General features: G+C 45.5%; 1 protein-coding gene across 2 annotated transcripts; it reads left to right on the top strand.

Annotated features, from left to right (window-relative positions):
* The first annotated feature begins 294 nt into the window (after positions 1–294).
* On the top strand, positions 295–18481 carry LOC135528486 (serine/threonine-protein kinase receptor R3-like). Of its 2 annotated transcripts, XM_064957599.1 has the most exons (11): positions 295–1022; positions 11678–11750; positions 12206–12235; positions 13255–13491; positions 13904–14100; positions 14266–14365; positions 14628–14774; positions 15269–15544; positions 15882–16079; positions 16807–16937; positions 17297–18481. In XM_064957599.1, the coding sequence occupies exons 2-11, from the start codon at positions 11681–11683 to the stop codon at positions 17441–17443; spliced, it is 1533 nt and encodes a 510-aa protein (XP_064813671.1). In that variant the 5' UTR covers positions 295–1022; positions 11678–11680; the 3' UTR covers positions 17444–18481. The 2 variants fall into 2 exon arrangements, with proteins under 2 accessions (XP_064813671.1, XP_064813672.1); XM_064957600.1 differs by lacking the exon at positions 12206–12235.
* Positions 18482–19863: the final 1382 nt, after the last annotated feature.

The raw sequence follows: 19863 nt of genomic DNA, 5'->3' as shown, positions 1-19863 counted from the left end.
AAAGGCAGTGAGCATCACACAAAAAAACAGCACACACAGACACACACAGTGTATGTTAAGGCCTAATAATGAAGTTATGATTAAAGTTCAAGTGTAAAAGTGTTGTCTGCTTAATGCCTAATTATGTAGTTATAACATATTTACTACAGTCTATCTCTTAATTAAACTCGCATCACTGAAAGACCCAAAGCCACATCTGCCCTGTAATTGTAGTCTTCGTAAACGCCAGGCTGCAAGAGAGAAAACTAGAGAAAATAAGAGGTTTGCCAGCAACAGGAAAACTGCTCTGAGAGAGCACATTCCAGCCAGACCCCGTTCGAGACAATGAGGGGTGGGACACAATTTTATTTAAAATCTCTTTAGGCCTAATCTTGCGCTTTAATCAGGAACAGAGCAAAGTTAGGTTGAAGGTTCCTAGGCGGGCTACGTAGGCTACTTTATCGAGATGGAGCCATGGGCTGTTTGTGAATTTATTTCAAAGCGGAAGGCTGACGTCTAGCCTATGTTCCAGCTCGGCTTCGTGTTTTCGGTTTATCAGTCAAAGATTTTAGACAGAGATTTCGCGTCACAGCGCCGCGCTTGAGACGAGACAAATCTGGTAAACTTGGACGGACCATATATCTTAGACCGAAAGGACGGGTGTTCATTTTCCCAGTCAGGTATCTTGGATATTCAGTTTAGAGTCGTTTCATTGTAGCAGAACTGAAATTATTTGACATAAAGTTGGGAGGAGCGCCATATAAAAATACTGACTTTGATTCGCATCGAAACAGGAAAGGATGTGGAGAGATTCTACGATTCAACATCTGGGACTGAGAACTTTCACCGAACTCAAAGGTTGACATATGAATGGAAGACGTATCGAATACATTCATTTTGGTTGTCTTTTAACACTTTAAAGTAGTTTAAAAGACACATTTTGTTTGTAATATGGGACCAACGTGGCGCATGTCTGTGGTGATACATAATTTGGCTTCTTCGTGAAAAGCAAGAAGCTGCGCTTAAAAGGACAAATAAAACGGGTAAAAGTCTTCAAATATATATTTTTATATGATTTGAGTGTTATGTTGAATATTTAGTACGCTGCACATTTCATCTGGCATTTGTGACAGCTGTTGCCCATTCGTTTAACCTTTTGTCTGGGTATGGATAGCTGTTTTAAATAAAATAGGTAGGTAAAACTTCGTTATTACAAGTCTGTTATGATTAGAATGTTGTAGGCTATCAAATACGGATGCCTAACTGACACATTTCCCACAATGACCACATCAGAAAAGCGTCAAACCACAGCGATGCTTATTGGCTAGAACACCTGCACATGTTTCCACTCTAGATTGTCTCCAGTTTAGCGATGGCATTTACCCCAAGGCACGGTTCAGTTTACAGAATAGCTGAACATTGCAAAAAGTGTCCCTTATATTGAGTCCATTCAAAGCGAAACCCAGAGCCCGTATTCATAAGGCGCCTCTGCGTGGCCGTGCTGCCGATCTAAGATCGGTTTTTGCCTTTTAGATCATGATAAGTGAGATTCTATGGTCAGAGGCGACATGATGCTAGATCAGGGGCAGTCTTCTTAAGGTGTCTCAGAGTAGGAGTGCTGATCTAGTATCAGGTCCCCCCCTCATTCATTATGATCTAAACTCAAAACTGTTCCTGACATCACCACTCCTTCTCTGAGATGCTTTATAAATATGGGCCCAGTAGATCCTTCCCATCATTACTAGTTTATGAAGTGTTGTATGGGCTATGATGAGACATGATGTAGGCCACCTGTAGTTGAGCTGGCAGGTGTGATTACATAGACCTGTGGGTGGAACACAACACATCAGCCACGGAGGCATGTTTTGTCACTGCAAACTCTTCTCTCACTCAGGTGTGAAGGAACAATCTCTCAACACACCTCAGCCACCATGGTTCACTACAGCTGCATATCTTCAGTGTTTTAGTGTTTTCACAATGACTAAGTGGTTCTAGCAGAAGGCCCTATGATTAAATAGAAATACAAGAACAGAACAGAACTGTATTGCAATTCATGCAAATGCTGTACATCAACTTTTGCATAAGCTGAATCCAATGACTATTGGAGCTTTACACAGAATAAATTAGGCCCTATTGTGCCGTAGCTCTAAGGTTTGCAAATCCCTTGAAGTACTTTGTTCCCTTAAAAGACATGTCTTTGCCTTTTATAAATGTATCATCATGTTGGTTTAAGCATGGGGGTATAGAGGGAAAGCTGATCCTACCTCACATGTGAGAAGAGAACACACACAATGGGTGCGTCGCAAATTGCACATTATCCCATACATAGAGCACTACTTTTGACCAGAGTCATATGGGCCCTGGTCAAAAGTGGTGCACTAAATAGGGGATAATGTGCCAAATGGGATTTAATTGAAGCATGTAGACAAACGATAAGCCCGGCTTTGTCACGTCTGTCTAATGCAGATACAATCAGACATACCAGACCAGACAAGTCTCTCTCTCATCATAACAAGCTCTGAGTCACAACAATCACAGGATTAAAGCTGTAAAGCCTTTACTAAACAACAGATGCTAAACAATCATGGCTATCTGTGGATAAACAGTGAAAGATGAATAATTATTTAAATGATAAAGATATACAGTACATGGTCAAAAGTATGTATACACCACTCTAAATTAGTGGATTCATCTATTTCAGCTACACCCGTTGCTGACAGGTGTATAAAAGCACACCGCCATGCAATCTCCATAGACAAACATTGGCAGTAGACTGGCCCATACTGAAGTGCTCAGTGACTTTCAATGTGGCACTGTCATAGGATGCCACCTTTCCAACAAGTCAGTTTGTCAAATGTCTGCCCTGCTAGAGCTGCCCCCGGTCAACTCTAAGTGCTGTTATTGTGAAGTGGAAACATCTAGGAGCAACAACGGCTCAGCTGTGAAGTGGTAGGCCACACAAGCTCACAGAACGGGAACACCAAGTGCTGAAGCGCGTATCGTCTAAAAAATCTTCTGTCCTCGGTTGCAACACTCACTACTGAGTTCCAAACTGCCTCTGGAAGCAATGTCAGCACAATAACTGTTCATCGGGAGCTTCATGAAATGGGTTTCCATGGCCGAACAGCCGCACACAAGCCTAAGATCACCATGTGCAATGCCAAACTTGCTGGCATTGGAAACACGTTCTCTGGCAGTCCGATGGATGAATCTGGGTTTGGCAGATGTACCCTACCTACCCGAATGCATATTATTAGTGCCAACTGTAAAGTTTGGTGGATGAGGAAAAATAGTCTGAGGCTGTTTTTCGTGGATCGGGCTAGGCCCCTCAGTTCCAGTGATGGGAAATCGTAACGCTACAGCATACAATAACATTCTAGATGATTATTTTCTTCCAACTTTGTGGCAACACTTTGGGGTAGGCCCTTTCCTGTTTCAGCATGACAATACCCCCATGCACAAAGCGAGGTCCATACAGAAATGGTTTGTCAAGATCAGTGTGAAGAACTTGACTAGCCTGCACAGAGCACTGACCTCAACCCCATCAAACACCTTTGGGATGAATTGGAAGGCCTAATTGGAAGGCTTTATCGCCCAACATCGATGCCCGACCTCACTAATGCTCTTGTGGATTAATGGAAGCAAATCCCCGCAGCAATGTTCCATTATGATTGGCTGTTATAGTAGCAAATGGGGGACCAACTCCATATTAATGCCCATGATTTTGAAATGTGATGTTCGTGTATCAGGTGTCCACATACTATTGGCCATGTATTGTAGCTAGATATTGTTATGTCATCTGAGCTGTGCAGTCAGTTGTCTTACAAATGACTTGTACATATTGTATATATGCCATTTAGCAGACACTTTTATTCATGCAGAAGAGTAGCAGAGTTGTAGAAGAGTTCCTTCAGTTGCATTAGGCAGATAGAGGCCCATTGCAGGAGGTTGGAGTCAGTTTGCTGTAGCCTCTTCCACTGGTGGCCTCCCAGCTAGCACATTTGGTTCCTTGAAAGTTGTGGGAACGTATGTTTTTGGTTTCCCATTGGTACTGAGAACGAAGCCATAGGTTTCCTGAGCTGTACTATGGTTCCTGAGCTGTACATACATTTTCCTGGGAGGTTTTATTGATGTCCTGAGAATGGAAATGATAGGTTATTTGAAGGTAATTAAATAACGTTCTGAGAACATTGTCTAAAAATTATGAATGTTTTGAACGAAATGTTAAGGTTATTTGGATGTTTTTGAATAACTTCCTTAAAAACATTCCCTGAGTGTTTCGACTTCAAATAACACTGCTAGCTTAGGTTAACTGTTTTGAACTCCCAAGTACAGATAGAACACATGGAAATGTTTATTTATTTTATTTTTATTTCATCTTTATTTAACCAGTAGGTCAGTTGAGAACAAGTTCTCGTTTACAACTGCAACCTGGCCAAGATAAATCAAAGCAGTGCGACACAAACAACAACACAGAGTTACACATGGAATAAACAAACGTACAGTCAATAACACAATAGAAAAAAGTTCTTTATACAGTGTGTGCAAATGGCGTGAGGAGGTAAGGCAATAAATAGGCCATAGTAGTGAAGTAATTACAATTTAGCAAATTAACACTGGAGTGATAGATGTGCAGATGATGATGTGCAAGTAGAATACTGGTGTGCAAAAGAGCAAAAAAGTAAAAAAAATAAAAACAAAATGGGGATGAGGTAGGTAGATTGGGTGGGCTATTTTTACAGATGGGCTGTGTACAGCTGCAGCGATGGTTAGATGCTCAGATAGCTGATGTTTAAAGTTAACGAGGGAGAGATAAGTCTCCAACTACAGTGATTTTTGCAATTCGTTCCAGTCATTTGCAGCAGAGAACTGGAAGGAAAGGTGGTCAAAGGAGGTGTTGGCTTTGGGGATGACCAGTGAAATATACCTGCTGGAGTGCGTGCTATTGGTGGGTGTTGTTATCGTGACCAGTGAGCTGAGATAAGGTGGAGCTTTACCTAGCAAAGACTTATAGATGACCTGAAGCCAGTGGGTCTGGCGACGAATATGTAGTAAGGGCCAGCCGACGAGAGCATACAGGTCGTAGTGGTGGGTGGTATATGTTGCTTTGGTGACCAAACGGATGGCATTGTGATAGACTGCATCCAGTTTGCTGAGTAGAGTGTTGGAGGCTATTTTGTAAATGACATCGCCGAAGTCGAGGATCGGTAGGATAGTCAGTTTTACTAGGGTATGTTTGGCGGCGAGAGTGAAGGAGGCTTTGTTGCAAAATAGGAAGCCGTATACAGAATGGTGTCGTCTGTGTAGAGGTGGATCAGGGAATCACCCGCAGCAAGAGCGACATCGTTGATATATACAGAGAAAAGAGTCGGCCCGAGAATTGAACCCTGTGGTACCCCCATAGAGACTGCCAGAGGTCCGGACAACAGGCCCTCCGATTTGACACACTGAACTCTATCTGAGAAGTAGTTGGTGAACCAGGCGAGGCAGTCATTAGAGAACCCAAGGCTGTTGAGTCTGCTGATAAGAATACGGTGATTGACAGAGTCGAAAGCCTTGGCCAGGTCAATGAAGACGGCTGCACAGAACTGTCTTTTATTGATGGCGGTTATGATATCATTTAATACCTTGAGCGTGGCTGAGGGGCACCCGTGACCAGCTCGGAAACCGGATTGCACAGCGGAGTAGGTATGGTTGGATTCTAAATGGTTAGTGATCTGTTTATTAACTTGGCTTTTGAAGACTTTAGAAAGGCAGGGCAGGATGGATATAGTTCTGTAACAGTTTGGGTCTAGAGTGTCACCCCCTTTGAAGATGGGGATGACCGCGGCAGCTTTCCAATCTTTAGGGATCTCGGACGATACGAAAGAGAGGTTGAACAGACTGGTAATAGGGGTTGCAACAATGGATAATTTTAGAAAGAGAGGGTCCAGATTGTCTAGCCCAGCTGATTTGCACGGGTCCAGGTTTTGCAGCTCTTTCAGAACATCTGCTATCTGGATTTGGGTGAAGCAGAAGCTGGGGAGGCTTGGACAAGTAGCTGCGTGGGGTGCGGATTTGTTGGCCGGGGTTGGGGTAGCCAGGAGGAAAGCATGGCCAGCCGTAGATTAATGCGTGTTGAAATTCTCGATTAATGTGGATTTATCGGTGCTGACAGTTTTTCCTAGCCTCGGTGCAGTGGGCAGCTGGGAGGAGGTGCTCTTATTCTCCATGGACTTTACAGTGTTCCAAAACTTTTTGGAGTTAGAGCTACAGGATGCAAATGTCTGTTTGAAAATGCTAGCCTTTGCTTTCCTGACTGACTGGGTGTATTGGTTCTTGACTTCCCTGAAAGTTGCATATGGCGGGGACTATTCGATGATAGTGTAGTCTACCACAGGATGTTTTTGTGCTGGTCGAGGGCAGTCAGGTCTGGAGAGAACCAAAGGCTATATCTGTTCTTACTACATACATTTTTTGAAAGGGGCATGCTTATTTAAGATGGTGAGGAAATTACTTTTAAAGAACGACCAGGCATCCTCTACAGACGGGATGAGGTCAATATCCTTCCAGGATACCCGGGCCAGGTCGACTAGAAAGGCTTTAAGAAGTGCTTTAAGGAGCGTTTGACAGTGATGAGGGGTGGTCGTTTGACAGCGGATCCATAGCGGATGGAGGCAATGAGGCAGTGATTGCTAAGATCCTGGTTGAAAACAGCAGAGGTGTATTTGGAGGGAAATTAACTTGTGGCACGGCATCAGTGAGATTCAAACTAATGGTGTTCTGTTTTCTATCAATGGAATTCGTCCACTGCACCACCAGGATGTTAACTCATATAAAGCTGTTCATTTTAGTCTATTCAAACAGACCCCATTTCAAAGGAAACAAGCACTCATTGAGATCAGGTGTAGCCAATTAGTGGGCAAGGCCAACACACCTGAACACACTTAACAAGATAGAGGCTTGAGAGAGCTTTGTTGACGCTAAGAATCGATTGTATATGAATTTAAATAATATTCTTAGAACGTTCTTTGAATTCCCTAATGCTTTCTTGTGGTTTTTGTGGAAAGTTTTCTTAATGTTTTGAGAACATGACTTTAAATATAACTATTGAGTAAACCTGCAGAAAACGTTGGGCTGAAGTACTGAAATTCCTACAGAAGAACGTTGTTTCTTAACGTTCTCGGAACTATTTGAGAACATTCCCAACGTCAAACCAGTTGGAGAAAACGTTCTTGGAACATTACCAAACGTAATTAAATGTAACCATGTTTGAACTTTTAGGAAACGTTCTGTTAATGGAATGAAATACCAAGAAAATAATGTTATCTTGTCAAGTTCTTTAAATGTGCTGAGCATGTTTCAAAGCCAAGCAACCCTTGCACCATTCCCAGAATGTTGTGGGAAGGTTGTATGCAAAATAACCATAAGAAAACCAAGCTCTAACCAAGTAGTATTTTTAGAAGTATTTAATGGCATCCCCAATTAGCCGCTGCCAAGGCAGTGGCTACTCTTCCTGGGTTCCAGGAAACAAAACACATAAAAAACATAATATACATAATATAATATACATAATAAACATAATACTACATAATACTACATAATACTACATTATCTCCTGCCTCTGCCTTACGCTTCAGAAACAGGAGACAGCTCCTGCCCTATGAGCCGTTCCGGCTCGCACAAGACGAGGCTCATGCAAGGCCACCCACCAACATAATACAATACAAAAAATACGAAAATGGCTGTGTCTCTCCACAGTCCCCGTTGTGCCGTAAGACGTTCTTTTATGTGTTTAAAAAAAATCTGGTTTAATTGCTAGCTTGAATTACTTCGGGTGGCAGAGAGTTCCATGTAGTCATGGCTCTATTTAATACTGTGCATTTACCAGCCTGTGATCTGGACCTGGGGACTGTGTAGAGACCTCTGGTGTCTTGTCTTGTGTTTTACCGATGAGTGTCCGAACTGTGTACCAACTGCTTGAACAGACTGTTCAGTACCACCAAGCTCTAAGAAACATGGTTCTCAGAACATTATGTGCTCGCTGGGTTGCCCCCCCCCCTCCTGGGTTGCCCCCCCCCCCCCCACCGCAGCATAAATGTAATCCAGATGGAATGGGAGATGGGACTGTGAAGTCAAAGCTTTTAAGATGAGAGGAAGAGATGACAATGGCTGTGTTTTCCCACGGGTCGGTGTGACCGCCGTGGTGTTGTGGACAGAGTGGAGACAAACGACAGGGAAACGGAGAAAGGAAGTGGGCTGTGTGTGTGTGTGACTGGTCTGCCTCTGCCTGTCTGCGATGGCTTAGGCAGATTACTCATCTCTACCCAGATCTGGTGGTAGATCTGGACGAGAGGGGGAATCAGAGGCAGACAGTATGGTTTGTGCTCCTCCATAGAGAATAGGCCAATTCAATGGGTGGAGCTGTGTTTACAGAATAGTCGTCTTCCTAAGGGCCATATTAAAACACAGCAGATAAGTAGACTGCTGCATGATATAGTGACAAATAGCAACGTGTGCGCCCCCCCCAAAAAAGTGTTCTTGCTTTACTTTAGACTTTAAAAAAAATTAAATTCAACGCAAAGCAGCTCTGAGGTTTCAGCTGCTAGGCATTTCTCAAGGGATGCACGGTACAGGAAGTCGTATCGAACCCTCTCCTAGTCAGTGTTTAATAATGCACCGTGATGGAAATGTGGTACGTGGTGTAGCCGCTGAGCTGAGAACCCTGATTGTGGTGTCGCGGCCTTGTTCCTCATTGCCAAACCAGAACTCTGTGGTGTTCTCATATCAAGATCGTTGAGTTGAGCCCGGAGACACCATTTGTGCAACAGCAACAAAAAGCCCAGTGGTAAAGATGCCTTTTTAAAGATTTAAGCCAGTTTTGCAAAGTTGTGGCCTGTTTTGTCAGTTTTATCATATGGACAGATTGTTCTTTTGGTGTGATGATTCAACGGAATTACGTTGCTTCCACCAAGCAGCCATCAACAAAATAGGAGGATGATTCCACAAACGGTCTGGATGTGTTGTGTTATCATAGACGTACACTATAGTGTATTGTGTTTTATACGTCCTTGAGCGGTACCACCGGAGGTTGGGGGCACCTTAATTGAGGAGGACGGGGCTCTTGGTAACGGCCGGAGCGGAACACGCGGAATGGTACCAAGTACATCAGACACACGGTTTCCATGTTGTTGATGCCATTCCATGGACGTCATTGTGAGCCGTCCTCCCCGCAGCAGCAGCCTCCTCAACTGAGTGGCACATGAACTGACTCCATCGTTTCCCTGGGGAAAACGCAGGGGCTCCGAATCAACACAGACAGTTGCAACATGTGGCATTTCATTTCAAGCGTTCATTGTTTGTGCAATAGCTGGAAGTCCGTCTGCCAAATATCCTGTGGGCAGTTTTCATTGCTCAGCCGTTTCAGGGCTGTTTCAGGAGCAGAGCCCGTGTTTTCCACTGATATCGCGCAGTACATGACTTGTGAACCTGCATGAGTGTCAATTTAATGATGGTAGGTGGTTGGTTATGAAAGGGTGCACTCTACGCTATAGTGTAAAACTCTACGCTATAGTGTAACACTCTACGCTATAGTGTAACACTCTACGCTATAGTGTAACACTCTACGCTATAGTGTAAAACTCTACGCTATAGTGTAACACTCTACGCTATAGTGTAAAACTCTACGCTATAGTGTAACACTCTACGCTATAGTGTAACACTCTACGCTATAGTGTAAAACTCTACGCTATAGTGTAACACTCTACGCTATAGTGTAAAACTCTACGCTATAGTGTAACACTCTACGCTATAGTGTAACACTCTACGCTATAGTGTAACACTCTACGCTATAGTGTAACACTCTACGCTATAGTGTAACACTGTACGCTATAGTGTAACACTCTACGCTATAGTGTAACACTCTACGCTATAGTGTAACACTGTACGCTATAGTGTAACACTCTACGCTATAGTGTAAAACTCTACGCTATAGTGTAACACTCTACGCTATAGTGTAACACTCTACGCTATAGTGTAACACTCTACGCTATAGTGTAACACTCTACGCTATAGTGTAACACTGTACGCTATAGTGTAACACTCTACGCTATAGTGTAACACTCTACGCTATAGTGTAACACTGTACGCTATAGTGTAACACTCTACGCTATAGTGTAAAACTCTACGCTATAGTGTAACACTCTACGCTATAGTGTAACACTGTACGCTATAGTGTAACACTCTACGCTATAGTGTAACACTGTACGCTATAGTGTAACACTCTACGCTATAGTGTAGCACTGTACGCTATAGTGTAACACTCTACGCTATAGTGTAACACTGTACGCTATAGTGTAACACTCTACGCTATAGTGTAACACTCTACGCTATAGTGTAACACTCTACGCTATAGTGTAACACTCTACGCTATAGTGTAACACTCTACGCTATAGTGTAACACTCTACGCTATAGTGTAACACTCTACGCTATAGTGTAACACTCTACGCTATAGTGTAACACTCTACGCTATAGTGCAACACTGTACGCTATAGTGTAATAAGCCTGCCTGGTTCCTCAACAACTGGTTTGCCAGAGCAGCAATATTCTTTCTTTGCGACTATGGCAGGGCACAAGCACTACTCCAAAGGATGACCATACACACCAATCAGTAGCCACACATCCCCCTGTTCAGTACACCAGCTTAAACCAACCCTGTCCCATTGCGTAGAAACCCAACCTCTACCCTCTCTAGCTTGCGTGACCCACAGCAGCGCAGACCTAAACAATGAGCAGGTACACACACAATGAGCAGGTACACATACACACACACGCACACAAACAATGAGCAGACCTGAGTCTCCTTCCAGGGCGCGACTTCTCAATGGCAGGAAGCATAGCAATCAATATTTACACTGTGATCCGGGCTGCCATGGAGCTGACAGGCCTGAGTCTGGGCCTGGGTAGCTTGCTACACAGTACACAAACACACATACACGAGCAGAACGCACGCACACACACACACACAGGGGTTTGACACACAAACACACAAACCCCCCCTCTTCTATCCAAACCACCACCCACTCCAATTACAGAGCAGGCAGACTGACTGGACCCTGGGCCTGACGCTCTCTCTGTTGTTGTTTCTGACCTCATAACTTCCTCTGCTGACAGACTGGGAGTCAGTGGGAATGACTAGAGCTGTGTGGCACCAACCTGCAGCTGGGCCTGGTGTTGTCATGCTAACGTTAGCCGGAACCCAAATTGTGGACTCCATTGTGTCTCTACCCAATGTTGTAGGAATGTTTGCTGGGCTGGAGTTGCGTCGATCTTGCGGCAGCTGTTTCCATTTGGTGTTTTCATTTCAGAGATGCCCAGTCAGCTTAGCCACAGCAGCCGGGCCTAGGCTATCATGCTCAGAGAGAGAGAGAGAGTGGGAGGACAGATTGGTAGGAGCCAAGAGAGAGAGAGCGAGAGAGAAGAGGGAAAATGAGAGGAAACTGCTCAGGAGTTAATGAAACAGTGTGAGAGAGAGAGAGAGAGAGGACAGAGAGAGAGAGAGTGAGAGAGAGAGGACAGAGAGAGAGAGAGACAGAGAGAGAGAGAGAGAGAGAGAGGACAGAAAGAGAGAGAGAGAGAGAACTGTCTGTCCCGTATCTTGCATCGAGTGCCTAAAGCATAATCGATGCAGCTCCAATCGTTGTCTTGTGTCTCTGACAGAGAATGGGGGGTGCTGCCATGGTCACAGTGCTGCTGGCTGGGATGTGCCTGTGGACCTCCACAGCTAATGCAGGTAGGTCAACAAAGAATGTGTGCGTGTGTGTGTGGCTGTGTGTGTGTCCTTTGAGTGTGCTAGCTTACGTAATCACCCGTGTGTGTGCTCATTGTAATATCTTTGTGTTTGTGTATCTGCGCTGGTGTGTATCTGAGTGTGAGTGAGCTTGTTGTTGCTGCTGCTGGGGAATCAGCTAGGTGCAGATGCATGTGTAGATGAGGAGTGCTCGTTGTCGTACGGTAGTGAAACAATAGAGCAGAGGAAGTCTGCGTCTTCCTGCCGTGCCCGTGCGAGTGCTGCTGCTGCTGCGACCCCTGACCTGCAGGCCTCGGGGAGAAAAAAGAGAGACAACCCTTCAGTCCCTCAGTGACCACTTCCTCACCTCTGGTCTACACTGAGGCCTCTAGACTCTACCCAGCCCAAGGCAGGCCCACCAGACCTGCTCTTTCTCATGCCTCTTTTGTATTTTGCAGATCAGTCATCTGTGGGATCGCCGTCCAGGGGTAAGTTTGTTTCTGTGTTATAATGTGAACCACAGTTGCTCGTCACTAGTCCTCGGTATCACACTCCCGGAGGGAAACAAAGTTGGCAACAAAAAAAATGGCACTAGAGTTTACACCGACAGAACCACTGGCGAAACAGTGGTGCTGTGATGGAGGAAGGCCCGATCGATTGAGATTATTGTGTGTCGCATCGAATCCAAGTAAACGGCACAGGATGTCACGGCACAGGATGCAACAGGTGCAAACAATCCCGGTGAACGGTTGCTCACAAAAGCTCTTCCTCAACAAGGCAGCGTTCAACGTCAGAGGGTCGAATTAGATTAGTCCAGAATAGGATCTTAAAAATAGAAAAGAGAAGCACGGAAAGCAAAAGCTAGGTCAGATAAGAATGAACACAAGCGAGAAGTAAAACACAAGCTACTGTATACACAAGACCAGCACCATATCAAAGTGCAGGGGTACGGTGGAAGTTGAGGGAATATGTACCTGTAGGCGGGGGGGATAAAACGTCACTGGGCAGCAGGATATATAAAAACACGTAGATTCATAAATAGTAGATTATGGGGTGAGAGTGTGTGTGCATGATATGTGTGTAGGTGTGTGCGAGTGTATGTGGCGTCAGACTGTGTGTGAGAGCGATGATGTAAGTGCGTGTGCGTATAGACCCGAGCGTGTGCATGGAGTCTGTGCAGAGGGTCCGTGGATGAGGGTGAGCAGCTGTCGGTTTACCTGTTCAACACTCTTATTGCTTGGTGATACAAGCTATGACTTGACGCTCCGGTAGCGTTTGCCAGACAGTAGTGTACAGAACAGTCCCAAGTCGGCTGAAGTCTGTGTGCATCTGTTTGTGTGTGTGTGTGTGTGTGTGTGTGTGTGTGTGTGTGTGTGTGTGTGTGTGTGTGTGTGTGTGTGTGTGTGTGTGTGTGTGTGTGTGTGTGCGTGTGTGCGTGCGTGCCTGTGTGTGTGTGTGTGTATATACGCACGCAGCTCACACACTCGCCGGTTCCCTCTCCCCCCAGGCCCTGACGGCGTCACCGACCTGCTGTGTACGTGTGAGAACAAGAAGGGGACGTGTAGGAACGGCACCTGTAGAGGTGCCTACTGCTTCTACACCAAGGTGCATGGCAGAGAGGAGAGGGGCTGCTTCCACAAGGACCACTACAAGGAGCAGTGTTACACCAGCTTCCAGGGACTGTACGTCCACTGCTGTACCAAGAACCTCTGTAATGTCAACAGCACCGCTCCCCCAGACCCAGGTCAGAACACTGCGGCTCCGGCTGGAACTTCCTCTCAAACAGTCTAGAACCCCTTGTCATATCTGGGCCTTACGGTTCCATGTTTTTATTTTATTTTTTATCCTTCCCCTACTATAATCAGGTAAGGATTCAGACCTCAGTCATACAGGCTTCTAATGGGAACTCGGTGTCTGGTGTCCCCTAGTGGCTGACAGGGGTAATGCCATGAGTCAATAATAAGATGCTGTGTGTCAAATGACCAACTTTCTTTTTTTTATAGAAAATAAACGTTTCTGGAGCAACATCGTCTATATCGTATCTGGTTGGAGGTCCTGACCAGTTTGAACAGCACCGTGGGCAGCTTAAATCGAAGTCTGTCGTTGTACTGCTACTCACTCTTGCCTGTATGCCCCGTGTGCCCATTGTCCATTAGTTGAGCCTACGAGGGAGGAGGACAGCGTGATTCTGCTGGTGGCAGTCCCTCTGCTGGTGTTGCTGATCCTGTCCATGGCTGTGTGTGGCCTGGTGCTGTGGCTACGCTCCAGACGACAGCACCACAGGCTGGGCTACAGAGAGGACCGTGACGTCTCCATGCTCAAGGTGCCCAGTGGGACAGACCCTACCTACGGGGTAAGAATGGGACTTCGTTTAATCGACATGCACAAGAGGAAATGATGTCATAGAATCACTAGCAAGATCCCAGGCACTTTAGCAATAATATGTTTATTTATGTACTACATGAAAACCAGTGGCGGGCGGCTGTGACCCTTGACCTGTGTGACTCTCTCTGTGTAGGAAATCTTCGATGAGTTCTGTACCTCAGGCAGTGGGACTGGCCTGCCGTACCTGGTGCAGAGGACCATGGCTCGGCAGATCTCTCTGGTCGAGTGTGTCGGTGAGGCATCCCCCTGCCTCCTTTTCTATCAGCCTCACTCTCTCTGCCAGTCTCTCATTCGTCCATAGCTGCAGCGCTATACAGACCCCGTGAACTCACTTGCCAGGGTCTCATGGACCTGCTGAAAAAGACAGGGTAGCCTCCAGCGCTACTAGTCTACTAGACACAGTGGCGTGAGGCGAGGCTATACTAATCCACCTCCATGGTTGCTGTTATGTCTGAGAAGTCTCTGCGTCTCTGTCCCCTGTCCCTCTATCCCCAGGTAAGGGCCGGTATGGGGAGGTGTGGAGGGGCACCTGGATGGGCGAGAGTGTTGCCGTGAAGATCTTCTCCTCCAGAGATGAGCAGTCCTGGTTCCGAGAGACCGAGATCTACAACACTGTACAGCTCAGACACGACAACATCCTGGGTGAGCCGGCGTAACCTGGAACCCGTGTGGTGCAACGAGGCAAACACATATACATCGCCTCCCGATGCTATGGTTTTGGTCTGGACTAATTGCTTGCACTAAACCGGCGCGTACAGATACCTGTGTCATGTGTCAATGAATGTATTTCTTTCTATGTTGTGGCTGGAGAAATGCACTGCGACAACCCAGTGCGCACGTATCGAGAGTTTATAATATTTGACTAGGACAATGATTTGAAATCGTGCATCCGTTTGTATTGTATACGATCACGTCTCTCCATTACGGGCGGTTATACGCGGGTACAGATTTCTACGACTAAAATAACTTGGAGCCGATTTCCTGATGTTTTTACAGTCTTTTATGTCCAAACCATGAAGATCAAAGTATAATAAAACAACCCAGCTGGTGAATCCTGGCCTTCAATTCCTACCAACGCCAACGCGGGATCTCATCGTTGTTAACATGCTGCGTTGTCGTCTCTCTCTCCCCCCCAGGCTTCATAGCATCTGACATGACTTCTAAGAACTCCAGCACCCAGCTGTGGCTGATCACCCACTTCCACGAGCTGGGTAGTCTCTACGACTTCCTCCAGTACAGCAGCCTGGACCCCGAGGGCTGCCTAAGGATGTGCCTGTCTGTAGCCTGCGGCCTGGTCCACTTCCACACTGAGATACTCAGCTGCCAGGGCAAGCCTGCTATCGCCCACCGAGACCTAAAGAGCCGGAACATCCTGGTCAAGAGGAACGGACAGTGCTGCATCGCCGACCTGGGTGAGAGGAGGAGGTGGGAGGGGAGGAGAGGGCTGGAGGGGAGCAAGACCAGAGCTAGGCTGCTAGGAATGGACCGAGAAAGGAGGGCATTCCATTCTATTCTATGAATTGCTGCTGCCTGTTTATGATAAGCCTGGAGAGACCACGTAGACAGCATTCCCTAACCTTTTCCTGTGTTCGTGGGTTGTGTTCAGTGTGGCACGCTGTAGGGAAGAAGGGGGGGGATGTGTTCGAAAGATCGGTGTTGTTGTTGTACGAATTCAGGTACGACCTCCCCTGTTTCACTCTGTTGAGAAATGTTTTCTCCCTACTGAACATGGCCCTGTTGTGTCTCCAGGCCTGGCTGTGATGCATTCTCAGACCAGCGATTACCTGGACGTGGGGAACAACCCCAGGGTGGGTACCAAACGCTACATGGCCCCAGAGGTTCTGGATGAGACCATCCGCATGGACATCTTTGAGTCGTACAAGCAGACAGACATCTGGTCCCTGGGCCTGGTTCTCTGGGAGATTTCTAGACGGACCATGGTCAACGGTAACCACACACGCACACGCGCATGATTGAACAAGTAAATACTTTCAAAGTATACCATCTACTGGAGCAAATGGTATTGAGAATACATGTCACACTGTCTTAGTACTACTCTCAGTACTATTGTAGAGTGTAGGAGGGGATGAGCCCATGTCTCTCATCACTACAACGTTGTTCTTTCTGGGAGTCTGTGTGTGTTTCTGTCTCTATCCTCTCTCATGATTAGCCCTCTAGTAATTATAAACACTCTTATCTAGTGTCAGCACTCTCCCGCCTCACATAGTCCAGATACTCTCTCACATGCACGCACGCACACACGCACGCACACACGCACACAACCAGACCTCCCAGAACAATACACTCTCTGTCCAGGGATTCAGTATTTCTCAGTTCTGTTTTTAGTCCAACATATATTATAGCCCAACGGTCCTACTCTCAACTTCAGTGTACTGTTTCAGTCCCTGTGCGAAGTGAAATATGTATACAATCCAAATCTAATATAGTCCGAGAGAAGATTCCATCCTCGTCTGAGAGAAGATAAACGTGACTTATCTTTGATGTCGTCTTCTCCGGTTCTGTTTTCTCCGTCTTGAAATCTTGGAACGTTATTTCAATGTCACCTTAGTGTCACCATGTCTCGTTTTTGACTTGGAATGAAGACACAGTCATACTGCTGCTGACTGTACAGTATCTGTAACATGTATTCATTGTGTGTGATTGTGTGTTCCAGGGATAGTGGAGGAGTACCGGCCGCCCTTCTTTGACATGGTGCCCTCTGACCCCAGCTTTGAGGAGATGAAGAAGGTGGTGTGTGTAGACCAGCAGAGACCCAGTCTGCACAACAGGCTCCACTCGCACCCGGTGAGAAACACACACAAGCATTTGTTTGGGGTGACTTGTAAAGCTCTGCAGTTCTTGTCTTATGGTATCTCTCTCTCCCCCTCTCTCTCTCCCTCTCTCTCCCTCCCTCTCTCTCTCCCTCCCTCTCTCTCTCTCCCCCTCTCCCTCCTCTCTTCCTCTCTCCCTCCCTCTCTCTCTCTCTCTCTCTCTCTCTCTCTCCCTCTCTCTCTCTCTGTCTCTGTCTCTCTCTCCCTCTCTCTCTCTCTGTCTCTGTCTCTCTCTCCCTCTCTCTCTGCTCTCCCTCCCCACTCCCTCTCTCTCTCTCTCTCCCTCTCCCTCTCTCTCTCTCCCTCTCTCTCTCTCTATATGTCTGTGTACAGATCCTGGCTTCCATTGCCAAGGTAATGAAGGAGTGTTGGTTCCAGAGCCCCCCAGCCCGACTCACAGCTCTCCGTGTCAGAAAGACTCTCTCCAAGCTGGACCAGGACCATGGCTACCCCACAGAGAAACTCAAAATGGACCTGTAGGCCTCGACACCGGACTGCAAGCAGGACGTCTAGACCTCAACATAAGACTACGACCAGCACACCAAAAGTAGGGCTTATAGTCTTATATAGAGACGATCTATATCCTCTCCTACTACTTAAGACTCTGTGTCCCATATATCTAGTGCTTCTTCCTACACGGCTGTCGCCTGGATCATGTAATCTGGAATGCAATCGAAAAATGTCATGTATTTGCTTTGGCCTATTTATCTGCTGAGATCTGGAATGGGAAGCATAGCAACCGACACATTTGGACTTGGATCATTCTATGGACAGAACCCTTTGCCGGTAACTGCCTGATTACTCCTGTTGAAAGAGTTCACCAACTTCCGGTCTTCCATAGAGCATGGACACTGTCTTCCATAGAGCGTGGACACTGTCTTCCATAGAGCGTGGACACTGTCTTCCATAGAGCGTGGACACTGTCTTCCATAGAGCGTGGACACTGTCTTCCATAGAGTGTGGACACTGTCTTCCATAGAGCATGGACATTGTCCTCTCCTAGGGGCCCACCGGTTTGAGAGATCTTCAGAGTTTGGTGGATGTGATGTCCTTGTGGGAATGGGTGTCTCACCGTTGGATCAGTGAGGCCTTGTGGACATAGCGTGATCATTTCAAGCGGCCGTTTAATGCCTCGCTGGTTTCTTAATTGTTTTGATGCACTATACAGGATCTATACGTATTGATTTATTTTGCATTTCCTGAAAACCTTTTCAGCTGACCATATACAGTGCCCTTGTAATGCTCCCATTACTGCAATGTGTTACTCATGATGATATTGTAAGCACAGAGCTAATAAATCAGTTCTATCTACTCTTAACAATAGGATGTTTCTTTCACCGATTTACTGTTAAAAGCTGTTTTAAAGTTAAAGTACTTCTATATTTTACGATGTTCATTTTATACATGCGTTTGTTTTTTATCTGAAATTATATCTGCAAATACTTTCAGCACAGAATTACCATCACGACCGTTCAACAATATTGAAAAAGGGAATTAAATAAAAACCATCACGCTGTTTACAGGGTGTTTCATTTGTCTTTGGATGCATATTTTTAATCCTACTCAAATTGGTTCAAATGTGTTTCCATGCTGCTCACCTCACTCTGAAATGTCATCTGAATTAGGCTACTAAAAGCTGTTACGCTGGTAGGGAAAAAGAACCTGCAGTTCTATAATTGTCCACCAGGGGGTACCAGACACTAAATTGTCCACACCACTGAATGATCCTTTTGGTTCAATGGAGTAATCTTCAGCTATATATTTGTTTTTTAGCGTAGGCCAATACAATCAACAACTATTATCAAAATGTGCATTTTTGCATATTCACTTTGACTTCCATTTTTACTTAAAAAATAAATAAATTCAGATGTTAACTTGAAGTCAGTTGGCATTGTGAATGACAGGTTTTATAAGCAGTCTGTTCTGTGCCAGCACAGGATGCCACTCCCCAAGAAGCTATCAGCAGATAGTTCAGACTTGTGAATCACAATTCAGGAAAATAATACAGAGGTTTATGATCACATTTCATCCAGACTTATATTTACTCTCATATAAATACATATCATACAGCACTTTTTCAGACAAACGGAAAAATCAAATGGGAATTTTTATGGGACAAACTCCTGCTTATGCACAAACAGATACATTCACACGCAGAGGCCTGCATACACACAGACATATAGTACATGCACACATTCACACAGACATATAGTACATGCACACATTCATGCCTCATGCACTCAATCAGTGTGTGTGTGCATACGTGTATCTGTTTGTGTTTAGTTAGAGAGGTATTTCTCTCCCAGCTATTTTATTTTTTGACAGTTACAAAACTGCCCGAATGTGGTATTGGTGAGGTGTGAAAGAGAGGGGTCTAATTCGGCCACCATGTGTTTTCACTATGCCTGGAGGCTCTCTATTTGTTTCTACAAAGTGAATACCGGTAAGCAGACACTATTAGACTTCAGGACAGGAGCAGAGAGCATAGTACCAGCAAAGGGCCAGGTGATAACAGCAGAGAGAGATCGAGCTATATATAGCAGTTTGCCAAATGCATCCTGGGTGGACCTGACCACGTCATTTAGGAGAGTGAGTGGAGGTATATCTCACTTAGATTAAATCATTTTCCACTGAATACTCTCATAGGTCATTGCCCAACATTGAAATGTAAACGTAAGTGCCCTGATAGACCTACATTCTATGACAACCAGTGCAGTCAGGTCATTTATCTGCCCGAATGAATCAATTGTAGGCTAATATAAATTATTTTAAAAAGCAATGCCTAAAAACCATTGCAGTCCGAATATGAAACGTTGTCTGCAGCGCAAACAACTCAATCAAGTCTAGAATAGGATCGGGTCTTCTACCACAACAAAAGGGTCTTTGGCTAAACCACAGAA

This window comes from Oncorhynchus masou, chromosome 33 (assembly GCF_036934945.1).
Source record: "Oncorhynchus masou masou isolate Uvic2021 chromosome 33, UVic_Omas_1.1, whole genome shotgun sequence".
NCBI lineage: Eukaryota > Metazoa > Chordata > Actinopteri > Salmoniformes > Salmonidae > Oncorhynchus > Oncorhynchus masou.
Note: the sequence above shows the minus strand (reverse complement) of the source record. Positions and strands in the feature narration are given on the sequence as shown.